Below are 14,356 nucleotides of genomic sequence, written 5' to 3' on the forward strand. Positions count from 1 at the left end.
TAATAACGTAAACCTTCCATTTAAAATAAATATATTTATTAACACTTTGACGATACAAAGAAAAGACCCAGGTAGAAATAAAAATAGGAAGCAAACAAAAACAAGCAGAGTAGCTTAATACCCCCAAAAATTGAAAATTAAACAAACGTTTCATTAAATACTCGCTTGGCTTCAGGCACCCATGACATCAAAGATTGTTTTCATGACGATCATTTATCGGCTAAAAATTAAGTGAATTATATAGGTAAATAAAGAGAAATGTAATCTAATATCTAAAATTTACCTGGGATAATACATCATCGCCAATGAACTAAAATACCCAGATATGACTCCCAATAAGACAGCACCAGTCCAGTAAAGCAAGTTATTTTTGAAGAAAACTGGATGGGTTCTTGTCACATCTAAAGGCTGGCAATTGAGACTTTATAAAAAAAAGGGGGATGAAAATTAGCCAAAGAAGGACAGGAAGGAGCTTTGGGCCTGGCCACTGAACCAAACTAGGAATCAAGTTGCCCAGCAAAGCAGTTACGTTGAAGGTGAGGAAGCAGGTGACGGCAGTATAGTAACGGCTTTCGATGAAAAAATTCGGATCGGCTTGTTTGATGTCCGAGTGAATACTTGGATAAATAAAAAGCGTTGTGCAGAAAAGGAGGAAGATGTTGAAGGATTACGGAAAAATTTCTTCAATATTGCCCGGTAGGGTATTAATTAATTTAAATCTAATTATTTATAACTTAATAGTTTTTTTTAATTCTACTTATTTTTTAATTTTAAATCTAATTAAATTTTTTATTTAATTTATTTTATTGGTTCTTTAATAATTTTAATTAATTACTCCTGACCAAGCTGCTACAGCAGGTATGTTTGCTGCTGCGTCGCTAGTTACCAGCATTGTATTTGGTGTCATTGTTTCCTTTGCAATGCCAAAAATAGTTTAAGTGCTCACAGAAGTGTATCAAAAATAGTTTAAGTACTCACAGTTTAAGTGCTCACAGAAGTGTGAGATATTTTTGCTAAAATATGACTCTGTGGCACGAATTTAGTTTGTTTCGTTATTTTGATTTAGTGATTTATTTTATTTCGCTCTCATATCCCTTTTTTGAAACAGTTGTTCCTTATTTTGTGCTAGTCTTGTTGTAATGTTCCATTGGTTGAAACTGAAAATTTTCAAAAGTAAATTAGAAAAATGTCAAAGATTGAAGTGAAAAATTTAAGGTAATTACTTAGCTAGAATTCATTTGTTAAATTAAAATTAGAAATTTCACAATTTATTTTTTTACAATTGCTTGAGGGAAAATAATGTAAGGGATTTAGCTTTGAATTTACCTCAGATACAAATTTTTACACTGTAATTTTTCATTATATAAACTAATCCATATATTATTATTATATTCGTCAGTAAGTTGTAAGCTTAAGCTAATTCCCCTTAGATAGGATATATTCTAATCGAAGTAGGCTGCTGGAGATGTCAAGTTGTGGACCCTTATCTCTGATAAGGGGATAAAACGGGTGCCACTGTTGTCCGTTTCGTTTTTAAGATATATCTAACAAAATAATTTTATTTAGGGTAATCCAATTATTCAGTAGTGCAAACTTTTAAAATAATAACACGCAAGGCCGTATCCAGGGGTTACCAAGTTTGACTCCTCTTCCCCAAAATTTCTGTCCGACTCGTTAAAAAGTACCAAATGCTTATAAACAAATTCTCATTTTTTTTTTAACCCTTCCCACACCCCCAAAAACAAAATTTTGGTAAACAGCCTTATCAATACGCATTTAATGAAACAACTATTAAAATAAAATGAAAAAACAGTATTAGTAGGCCTCTCAAGATTGGAGGGGCCTAGACTAAAGCACATAGCCTGCTAGCCTGTCTGATAATGCGGCTTTGCACATAGTAGTAGCATTTATTATTCAAAGATTAATTAGTCAGGAAGATTAATATTCTACGGCTTCAAAATACCGGTGATTTAATTGCGTGGTACTATTTTTGGCCTCAATTAACCAAGTTTAATAGTCAATAATTGTTCCTAATTTTCAAAAATGTGATCATATAGAATTCTTAGCCCTTTTCAAAGGATTGCTTGCAGGCACAAATGCAAGAATTTATTTCAAGGGGAAATACTAATTAGCAATTATTTGATAATTTGGATAAGGAGGGCCCGAAAAGTAGGATTCTGCGGGGGGGCCAGTAGGGTGTTCGCGGGCTGGTTCCAGTCGAATTTTGCAGCTGTGTTTGCTGGCGGTCAATCAATTCCTAATTGTAGGAGTAGGAATTCTAGAAGAAATAAAAAACTAAAAAGATTTGAATTTCAAGAAAGTTTGAGGATAATAATTAATCCTCAAAACTACAAGAAAAACACTAAAAGGATTTGGATTTTAACAACAATTTGAGGAGAGCAATTCAGCCTCAAAACTCCAAAATGTAAGTTGATTTAATCTTATATAAATAAATTTATCAAGTAAAAAACATAATACATAATGTTAATTCCAATATTTAAAAGTATTAAATCTATCATATGATTAAAACTAATGCTGTAAATTTGAATGAGTAGTTATTTTCACAAGGGTTTTTTCTTGTTCATGTACCCAACATGAATTGTCGTTGTGTGACTCTGAATAAAACATTTGAATTTCTTCCATTAACCCCTTACGCTCCTAATAAAAAAATCTCTATATCATGTTTTTGTTGTGGAGAGACGTGATAAACACTATCCGATCATTTTTCCATCCTCCATAAATGATATTAATTTAAAGAAAGAAAATTTTTTGTTGTATTCAGTTAAAAAGTTTTCGGATTTTGCATCTTATCTGAGAGCTTTGTAACACTCTAAAGATTTTCTGATTTAATAACGTTCAGAAAATACGTAACACCCGTAACGTGATAAAATTCGTAACGTGTAAGAGCAGATTAATATGTATAACTAGCTGTTGGGATGGCGCGAAGCGCCACCCCAACACCTAGTTGGTGGGGGCGCTTCGCGCCCCCCCCAAGCCCCCTCCACGTGCGTAAGTCGTTACGCGCCATATTAGTTACGCGCCATTGTAGTTGTGTCCCTTTGTCCCACCTGTGAATATAGAAAGATATATATATATATATATATATATATATATATATATATATATATATATATATATATATATATATATATGTGTGTGTTTTTAAAATATATGTTTATATATATTTACATATATATGTTTTTAACTACGTAAAACTTGCGAATATACATCATTCTTCGATGTCCCATTGTCTGTGCATATAAATAGATTGTCAGGTTTACCGACTCTTGAACATGCAAGATAAAATTGTCCATGGGAAAAACAATCCGTATTCAGATCTATACCTGATTATTCTAATGATTGCCCTTGAGCTTTTTCCCTGTGTCTCGATGTCCCGGTCGTCATTTGTGTCCCGGTGTCCCGGTCTGTAATTTATCTTTGAGTGTCCCGGTCGTCATTTATATCTCCCGGTTGTTATTTGTGTCCCAGTGTCCCAGTCTGTAATTTCTTTGAGTGTCCCGGTCGTCATTTATATTCCCTGTGTTCCGGTTTTTAGTTTTCTTTTTCTCCTTTATTTTTCAGTTTTTGTCCTTGTTTTAGTTTTTTTTCTTTTTCAGTTTTTAGTTTGTTTAGTTTTTTTATTAGTTTTTAGTTTTTTTTCCTTTTTAGTTTTTTTGTAGTTTTTACCTTTTTTTTAGTTTTTTTTTAGTTTTTTTCTTTTTCAGTTTTTAGTTTTTACCTTTTTTTATTTTTATTATTTTTTAGCTTTTTTACTTTTTTTAGTATTTTCTTTTTAGTGTTTTTTTTTGTAGTTTTTACCTTTTTAGTTTTTTTTCTTATTTTGTATTAATGCTAAAGCCAAGGTTCGAATCTGGAACCTCTCGGACCTGGATCCTGGAACATAACGCTTTACCAACTCAGCTACTTCGGCTTGAATACATTCGTTTTTGAATTGGTATATGATGAAATAATTCATACGTCATATAATGACGTCACTCGACAGACAGACAGACAGACAGACAACTCATTTTTATATATATGCGTTTTTTCTTGCTGTTCTTGTGATTCCTAGGCACGCTTTCTTTTCTTACTTTCTCTATCAGCCGCAAGTTTTTTGGCATAGACTCTTTGAGCAGCTTCCTCGGCAGTTGTCATTGTAGGTTCTTCAGTCATTTTACAATTAAACATTTTTCCGTCCACGATCTCCTTACAATTAAAAATTTGTCTTTGAACGATTTTCATAAATACCTTTAATGACGCCATCGTCATAACAAACATGACGGCAACTAACTTCATGACGACATAATGACATGACGTCACTCGACAGACATAACACACAAACAACTTATTTTTATATATATAGATAGCATAGAGTTTACTTGTAAAAAAAGTCGCAGCTTGAGAACTCTGGGTTTTCTTTACTTGCTTAATATTTCACATAAAAATACCAGTCGGTTTAAAAATAGGCGGAGTAATTTTATTTCTCCGAAAATACCTCCCTTTGTCAGTATAGATTTTGCACAGATTATCAGTTAACCTGACTTTTAAGTTTATTTTCTTCTAAAAAAAAAGCTTAGAAGTATAATTGACATATGAAATACGTCACAAAAATAAACCAATGGAATTAAAGAACACTTTTCAAAAGAAAAGCCACATATGGGGTAGATGCACTGGGTGTGACTAGGAGTGTGCCACGGGTGAAATAAAGAAGAGCAGATTAGGTATACCAAAGACTTAGCTGTTTACACTTTACCCAACAGATACGCAGCCAGTCCACGTTAAATATTTTTTAATTTTAAATAATAGCTGGCATCCAAGTATACTAGTAGACATGTGCACTTTATGTCAAGCTTGTATGCACATACTTGAGGTTAAATAAAAATATTCTAACCACACATTTATTTTTCTCTTTTTTTCAATTGTAACTAATAAAGCTTCGATGTCTCAGTGGAACCGTGTTCTCTGGCCAATTAGGTTTAGTCGACTTGTCAGAGTTCAAAAGAACTCTGATTTTAGACGTGTGCTCATATCTAAACCGAAGAGAAAAAGTTGCAGAGGCGTAAACGATTAACACTTTCGAGGGGTATGCGCTTAATCTAGGTTCTTAGCCTAGACCAGTGGCTCCCAACCATGTTTGGGCCATGCCCACCTAGGAATTTCTAATAGCATGATGCCCCCTCATGGGATTCAAATCTTGCTACTCAAAATTTTAAGCGTATTCACCTGAGGGAATCTTAAAAGGTCAATAGCTTGGTACCTTTTTTCGAGTCATTCTCTAGGCATATTTCATGCAAATAAAAATCCTTGTCTTTATACAACACCTTTTATACAATGCATGACGACATTGCAATACTATCATATACTTTGCAACACTTCAAATGCATATGAATGTGTTTTATATATATATATATATATATATATATATATATATATATATATATATATATATATATATATATATATATATATAGATATATATACTAGCTGTTGGTGGGGACGCTTCGCAACCACCCCCCCCCAAGCTCCACCGCGCACGTAAGTCGTTACGCGCCATATTAGTTACGTGCCATTGTAGTTGTGTCCCTGTGTCCCACCTCTGAATATATATATATATATATATATATATATATATATATATATATATATATATATATATATATATATATATATATATATATACATATATATATATATATATATATATATATATATATATATATATATATGTATATATATATATATATATATATATATATATATATATATATATATATATATATATATATATATATATATATATATATATATATATATATATATATATATATATATATATATATATATATATATATATATATATATATATATATATATATATATATATATATAAGTTTTTAACTACGTAAAACTTGAGAATATACAACATTCTTCGCTGTCCCGTTGTCTGTGCATATAAATATATTGTCAGATTTACCGAATCTTGAACATGCAACATATAATTGCCAATGGGAAAAACAATCCGTATTCAGATCTATACCGCATTTTACTAATGATTGCCCTTGAGCTTTGTTGATGGTGATTGCTAATCAAATATTCCCTGTGTCCCCGTCGTCATTTATATATCCCCCTGTCCCCCCCGGCGTCCCCGTTGTAGTTGTGTTCCTGTGTCCCGACCGTCATCTATATTCCCTCTGTCCCGGTGTTCCGGTCGTCATTTGTGTCCTGGTGTCCTGGTCTGTAATTTCTCTTTGAGTGTCCCGGTTGTCATTTATATTCCTTGTGTCCCGGTGTTCCGGTCGTCATTTGTGTCCCAGTGTCCCGGTCTGTAACGTCATAAAGTCTTCAATGGCTCTGGTGGTGCAGGCAGTTGAGGACGTTTAACTTTTCCTGAGGCGCAACACATTTCCATTGTTTCACCATTAAATTTCAAGGCCTTGCAATAGGGACCATTTTAGACATAGTCCCGATTTGAACACATCTACTCAAGCTATAATCAACGACTGGGCTGTACCTGAATCCCAGGCGATACTTTTCACGTTGCTCTTGTGATTCCTCGGCACGCTTTCTTTTGGCATTAGCTCTTTGAGCCGCAAGCCTGTTTTCACGTTGTTCTTGTGATTCCTCAGCACGATTACTTTTGGTATTATCTCTTTGAGCTGCAAGCCTGTTTTCACGTTGTTCTCGTGATCCTCGGTATGATTTTTTTTGGTATTCTAATCTTGTATTCTAATCATGCTTTATCCTTGTTTGTATCCTAATCTTGCTTTATCCTTGCTTGTATCCTAATCTTGCTTTATCCTTGCTTGTATCCTAATCTTGCTTTATCCTTGCTTGTATCCTAATCTTGCTTTATCCTTGCTTGTTCAAATTTCTGAAGCATTTCATATTTTGGAGAAAAGGTTTTGAAAAGATAAGGAGCTATGGATTATCAGTCCGTAGAGAGGTCACCTAGATTTCAAGAATAGGTCATTACTCCATCAAGAGATCACTCAGATTTCAGGAATGGGCCACCAGTCCTTGGAGTGATGACCTCTCGAATGAGTGGTCATCCATAAAGAACTGTGGACCTCACTGCTGGTTCTTCCCCTGCTTTGAAGGAATGAGTGAGCAATAGTTGCATTTGTTCAGATACTATAGTATCTGATATGTGGTCTAAGTCCAAGCAAACAGCAAAAGAAGTGTTCAACTCACCTGTAAACTCATCACCAAACTGATGGTACATAACAGTGCTGATTTCTTTAAATATGTTCCCTTCAATTTTCAACTATTTATTCTTTAAATAGTTGCCCTTCAATCTTTTCCATCACTTAAAAAAAGGCACTAGCAAAAAAACAAAAAAAAGCAAAAAAGGAGACACATCAATGCTAACCTTGCAAAAAAAGTGCTTTTTCTTTGTGTTCAAGGTAAATGGCTGTAATTGTCCTATGCAAAGTTTTTGACCATGCTGATACCAATAGTGCACTTTTTATTCCAATGCAATTTTCACGGGGTTTCAGGCTCTTTTTTTATAATCACCATAAATTTCTTTTCGCAATAAAATTTTACTCTTAAGATTAACGGAAAGAATAATTACCATTCCTAATTCAGTAGGAATGTATTAAATGCAGATCCTGTCTTTGTGTTTTCCTTGGAAAGACTGGTGTATGCCAGGCTTTTCTCGGACAAGAGAAATCAGCATATCTTCAGTTTCCTGATTCCACATTTCCAAATCTATTTAAAAGTTTTGCTCTGGAACTCTTTCCCTATTGGTCAACTTTATGAACTTAACGAAAAAAGTTAACTAAAGTTTAACTTTAATGCTTGCTCACGTAAAGGTTTACGGAAGGTTAACGAAGCAACTTTACGAACTTTGCGAACGACTTTACGAACTTTGCGAACGCTGTCTGAACTGTCCTTAACGGTTTATGATCTTTAAAAATCACTTATGCTGACTGCTGGTCGATTGATTGGTTTTTATTGCCTTATATAATATAATGAAGTTCTAACGGCTTATAACTGTTTTTGGCTGTTGATCGATTGATCGGCTATCATTTTTATATATCAGAGGCAACGCTATAGCTTTACCTATATTAAAAGCCATACGGCTCTAATGTTTTATTATTTATTTACTTATTTTTTCCCAGAGGCACTTCATATGGACGGGGTCGTCGTATAAACTTCAGAGGGAATCGTGAGATTGGAAATCGGAAGTTCTACTGTCCATTATAACCGTCAAAAGTCACTCAAGGGTAACTAACCTCGCCCACGCCCTTTTCTGCCCAAATCCTTACACTACCTTAGACCTTCGATCCTCCTGTGCCTCCAGAGGCGTCCAAGAAGAGTCTCCAGTCGTCTCTGAAACTTGCGGTTGCGACGATGTCTTCCCACTCTGGCTGTATTGAGGCGTGAAGGTGCCACAGGTCGTTGTTGTAGGTACGACGGAGTGTATTTTTGGGTCTTCCTCTGTGGCGGGTGCTTCCGGGTAACCAGAAAAAAAGTAGACTTGGAGTTCTAGAATCGTCCATGCGCAGCACAAGTCCGAGGTAGCTCCACCTGCGCCTTCGTATGGTGTCGATGAGGGACGGTTTATTTTGCCCAAATACATCCTACAAAATTTTGAGATAACCATTTTGTTAAAAATAGCTCAAAAACTATATAAAAAAAGGTCCGGGGTCGACACAAGCCCCTTAGGGCCCGGAGACAGGTTTTGTAAGTTATGCCCTGGGGGAATATATAGTTTTCATGGAAGAGATGCTCGTATAAACGTCAGAGAGGGCTCATTTGATTGGAAATTGAAATTTCAAGTTCATTTTTTAAGAGTCAAAATAGATCAGAGGGAAATTATCCCCCCCCCCTCAAATGTGTCCGATAAAATTTTGAGATAGCCATCCGGTTAAAAATCGTTCGAAGATTGTATAACAAAAACTCCGGTGTCGACATAACTCCCCAAAGCCCGGGGGGCAGGTGTTGTAAATCATGTCCTGGAGGCATATATGGCTCTTGTAGAAGGGATACTTGTACAGACTTTTCCCACGCCCTTTTGTTCCGAAATAAACTGATGAAAGTTTTCAGATAGCCATTTTATTTAAAATAGTTCAAAGATAATATAACAAAAGCTGAACACAACCTCAACAGAACCTCAACACAACCCCCAATGCCCAAGGGTCAGACGTTCTAAGCTACGCTCTGGTGGCATAACAATATATTGTCCCTTTAAACAATTAAAATCGACTTTAGAAAACTCTATGACGAGGACGGAATGCTTGAAGCACTCTAGCCCCGTATCGAAACGAAAATATTGCACACCTTTACATCCCTTTAAATCTACATCATATCTTGCACCCCCTCCCCATCCCATCTCTTAAAACAATTTCTTTTTTAAAAAGTTTGTGACATTAAAATCTAAATTTTCAATAAATCAGACAACTGACCCACTCCCATTTTCATTAAAATTCTCTACCCTGTTGAAAATACTTCCCACCCAATCCGAAAAAACGCCCTTAAAATTATGCAAGTCCGGGTAAAGCGTACGAAGTTCTGTTTGTGTGTAATGCGAGTACACATCACCCGCCTTTTCATTTTTGAGCAAGTTTTTTTTTAGCAATTGATGCTTTCGCGCTATCCCTTCCTCCCACCTCATGAATGTTTTTTTTCGAGAAGTGCCCAAATCTTGCTGAAATAAGAGTAATATAAGATAAGATTTATTTCAATGAAGAGGCCATCACAAGCCTGAAAGGGCCGAATTCTCACTTTGGTGTCAGTACAAAATCATTAAATTGCAATCAATAAAAAGTCAAACGATAAAAACTTGTAAAGTTAAAATATGAAAAACAAATTCAAACAAAAGTCAGAAATTAAAAATTCAAGAAATGATCAATGTCATAAAATCATAAAATTGCTGTAAAAAAAAGTCAAACGATAAAAAAATCGTAAAACTAAAACAGGGAAAACGAATTTAAACAAAACTCTAATTAGCAAGAATTTCAAAGTTTGCAATTATAAAACAAACACTAAAACTACAAGATGAAAGTGGAGTGAGAAGGGGGGCTATTGATTTAATTTTCAACTATGTGAGGGATGAATGCTCTTCTATATCTTTCATTGGAAACTATTATTTTTGGCAAGAAAGGAATTTTTCTTGAAACAGAAAATGGGGTTCAGCTTGGGGGGAGGAGGGATGAAGTTTAATTATGGAAAAGACAAGTAGTACGAGGGTTATGCACGGCATTGTAGGCATAACGCAAGGAAATTTGTGCTCTTCTTTCATTAAGGGTGACTAGATTTGCTCTCCAAAGAAGGGAAATGTAAGGCACTTTACCATCATTGAAGATATTTATTTGGCAACTGTTTTGAAGTCAACCTATTCTGTCTGACAATTCATTGGAGATGCCAGAATGCCAAAGAAGACAAGTATATTTGACGGTAGGACGTTCAAAAGAGAGGAAAACCCTCAAACAATGTGATTTGGGACATTTGTACCTTTGTGCAGTATTTGTACCTTTTAAGAAATCATTAACGTAGCAATCCCATTTTAAGTCATTTGAGATGGTAACACCCAGTAACTTCATAGTATTAACAGACATTTCAGGGGGGATTTGATAGGAGAAAGAAGGGGGAGTTTCTAGGAAATTAGTTGATAAAACTGTTGACTTTAAATAGTTGACTCTCATATCACTAGCAACAGCTTCATACTATATTGATTCCAAGTTGTCCAATGGGTTACTTCTTTGATATTTGAAACATGTTTCTAAGACAGTTAAATCGTCAACGAATTTCCTTCTATACTTTCTTTGTGTTGCTGCAATCTTGTTCCTAAATTTTGGTGGGTTCGGCCAATGTAATAATTTAGGAACAAGATTAGGAAACCCACCAAAATTTAGGAACAAGATTGCAGCAACACAAAGAAAGTATTGAAAAAGCATTAAAATATAAAAATAACTCCATATCTTTCGATTCAGCTCTAAGTAATCATATTTTTGAAAATCCAGACCATTATGTTCTATTTGACGAAACAATTCTAATTAGCAATGACCTAGGAATCAAACAAACTGTCCTTGAGGCAATCGAAATCAAACGAAACTTAAATAATAACACATCCCTAAATAGAGACTTGGGTGAATACACACTCAACCCTATGTACACAAAATTAATTATAGAAAATAATCTAATTCAAAATAAAACAAAAATAGGAACGAACAAAAACAAGCCCAATATCAAAAGAACTATCAGATTAGCTGCAGAGAAGGCAAATATCGCAATAAGAAATCATTCCAATTTTTAATAAATACAGTTAGTGAAATGAATGAACCTTTTTATCTTGCAAAATGTTAGCTTTTATCAGACAGTCTTGGCTGAACTTTTCGTTAAGAAGTAATGATGCCAAGGCTATTTAAAAAAAAAATGGATTTTTAACTGAGAATTTTTATTGTAAGTGTTTTATTGTTTTTTTTTTCTTTGCTGAAGACGGTCCTTAGATATAAGGCCGAAATATTCAAATAGGTTTTGTTGATTCACTGTCTTGGGAAAAAAGTCCTCATTATTCTCGCTTTTGTTGTTATATTATGGAGAGGCAGTGTGGTCTTCGTCATTATTTACCGCTGTCTTTGTGCAGTGTTTCGATTTGGGAATTAGTAATAACAGCAAAAAACAGTCAAATTAAAAGGGAGAGGCACAACTTTGGGTCTCACACTTATCCAAATGATTTCGTCGTAATCTGAAGGGTTGGGAGTATGAATTAATTTAGGGAAGAGATAGTCACCTACATATAATAATTCGCCTCCCATTTTACCTAGGGGGTGGTAATGAGGACGATGTCTTATGAATTAGTAGCTATTGCTTTTTAAAAGGTCAGGGTTCTTTGCCTGGACCTCTGTTAAATTACCTACATTAATTTTGTGTAATTGGGAGAGGGCCTCTAGTTCGGTTAATTTATCGAAATTCAGGCTTTCAGCATTCGTAACAAGGAACTTAGGAAAATTAAAATGGTTATTAAAGCGAGCAGTTGTTTGTTTGCTAATTGTAGGAGTCAAAAGGAAGTAAGAAATGCGTGAGTCTGGAGAAGGAGAATACTCTTTTTCAATGGGGATATTGTTAGCTTAGCTGGGAATTGCAGTGGAATGGAGGGGATCTTAAACGGCTGTTACCTGGTAATTGCCATGGTGGGAATGGTGATTAACGTCCGTCAAGAAATTGCTGGTTTGCGGCAGAGTAGGGAGGGTATAGGGCAGCATACTGTAAGGGGGAGGAAATACGACTTCTTTATGCAGGGAAGGGGAGGAGGTAAAAAAGGGTAAGGGAGGAGAGCTCGTAAATTAATTGTTTAATTGTAGTGGGTTTGTTATTGTTCATGGGTTTATTATATGTTGAACTGTGTCCAATGAACTTCAATAAGAGATTTTTGCTTGTGTACATTGCACTAAAAAAGGACGGTGGAAGGGTGATTAGTGGCTCGTCTCAATATAGGCCATTGGTGTTGGTATTTGAATTTAAAAAATAATTAGAGCTTATTTGCTCATTGTCACACTCTTGATTTAATCTTGCGAAAGAATTTGTATTAGGCTGAAAAGAGAATACTTAAGAGTGATCCTTCGTTCGCATTGAGACCACAATACCAGATAAGAATTTAAGGACCATACATGGGCCTTCAAAGGAAACCCTCGGATGCATTGAGACTACATTAACACTTAAAGAGTTAATGGCCATACTTGGGCCTCTAAAGGGACCCTTCCGATGTATTGAGACCACACTACAAGTTACGAATTTAAAGACCATACATGGAACTTCAAAGGGATCCTTAGGATTTATTGAGACCACACTATCAATTACGAATTTAATGAGCAGAAATTATTCCATACATAGACCCTTAGAGTCCATAGCCAACCCAAGTACGAGCTACAAATTTAATGACCAAAAAATATTCCATACATGGCCCCCTTTACGTTTCAGTTATTATAGTGTTCTAAAGAGTTTTAAAAAAACTTACTGAGTGTTGTTGGTGTTCATTGGTGCTGGTCCAAAGAAATCCATTTCAAGATCGCCAATCCAGCTTGGAAATTATTTTCAAGAGCCTATGGCAGGGGATGCTCGCTCTTATGCCGTAGAAATGAGCCAATTGGTCGATAATCAATTGAATGAAATCATCGTTCTCGGGAGCCTGGAAAAAGAACACTAATTCTTACTCCGTTGATGCATTTATGATCCAGGAGCTTCAGAACTAAAGAGCCGGGGGCCTTTTATTATGCTGAAAAGGAATATTGATTTAAGCATCCTCAAATTTTCTGTTAAAAAATTTTAAACACTAGAATGCTTTACTTTTAGAAGCATGAAGATCTTAGTTATTAGCCTGGGTCAACTCTCAAAACTATAGTTAGGGCCCCTGATATTTTCCCTCATTAAGTTGAATCAAGAGACCTATTGAACAACGCCACTCAAATCTCCTTCTTAGAAAACTTTTCAATATTAGAATGCAAGATCTTAAGAACACCTTATTAGTTTTTAGCAAAAACCCCTTCAAATCTTGAAAGAACGGATTATTTTTAGGAGCGTCAAGAGCCTAGTTATTTTCCCTTTATTAAGGCGAAATGGGTCTGCTTCCTTAGCAGTGGGAATTTCATTCCTCTTCCAGTAAGAAACGACACGGCCCCCCAACACTTTCCAGTTTTTCTCCCTTCGTTAGCCTCTACAAGAATATACATTAGACTGAAAAAGATTTAGATTTTACCGCCAAAACATAAAGCTTTTCCAGAAATTTCAAAGATTTTAAACTTGCATTAAGATCAGCAGCTTGCATGCGATGGGCCAAAGGGGGTGCATCATGACCTCGCATAAGAGGCTTCGAAGGTCCAGAAGCTTCACTGTCCTGTGGTGCAGGTCTTTGAGGGGGGTCATAGAGGGACCGCTAATTTTGCCATGTATAGGGGCCGTGTTCAGACTTTGCAGAGTGGTTGTTGTTGTCATATCGCATGCCTTTACCCTTTTTAAGCGAAGGGGGCATTGGTCCAAATTTTCCTTAAAAATAAATAAAATTTTAGTTTTACATAAAGTGAAAAACTACAACTTCTTTAGAGAAAAATATAACTCGCCCCCCATCATGCCCTACTCCTTCTGTATCTATCCTAGAAAACAATAGTTTTCACGGCCCACGATGATAAAAGAAAAAAAAATTAACGAAAAAGTAAAGAATTCGATCTACCTAATCATTTTTAATTCCCCAATGATTTTTTTTTGTTTTATTCTTGCTGTAATACTGTTATAAAAGCTTTATAAAATGTTGTTTAAATATTTAAACACGTCTCCCTTCTTTATCATTGTCATATCTATATCTGCTCTCCATCTTAAATTGTCATGCAAGTAATCACCCCATCTGAGAAATTTAGCG

At 35.2% G+C, this 14,356-nt stretch overlaps 1 protein-coding gene and 1 long non-coding RNA gene across 2 annotated transcripts in view; both read right to left on the bottom strand.

The window, feature by feature from the left end:
• Window positions 1-5,845: 5,845 nt before the first annotated feature.
• On the bottom strand, window positions 5,846-13,282 carry LOC136029018 (uncharacterized). The gene is made up of 2 exons (XR_010617946.1): window positions 12,962-13,282; window positions 5,846-8,585 (listed from the first exon to the last, which is right to left on the bottom strand). It is a non-coding gene; the product is annotated as an uncharacterized LOC136029018 (long non-coding RNA).
• Window positions 13,283-13,435: 153 nt separating this feature from the next.
• Window positions 13,436-14,356, bottom strand: part of LOC136029007 (zinc finger protein 43-like) — a 65,302-nt gene continuing 64,381 nt past the window's right edge. The window contains exon 8 of the mRNA XM_065707016.1: window positions 13,436-13,986. Coding sequence (XP_065563088.1) covers window positions 13,956-13,986 — 31 coding nt within the window. The 3' untranslated portion in view covers window positions 13,436-13,955. The remainder of the gene's footprint in view (window positions 13,987-14,356) is intronic.

This window comes from Artemia franciscana, chromosome 7, assembly GCF_032884065.1.
Source record: "Artemia franciscana chromosome 7, ASM3288406v1, whole genome shotgun sequence".
Lineage (NCBI taxonomy): Eukaryota > Metazoa > Arthropoda > Branchiopoda > Anostraca > Artemiidae > Artemia > Artemia franciscana.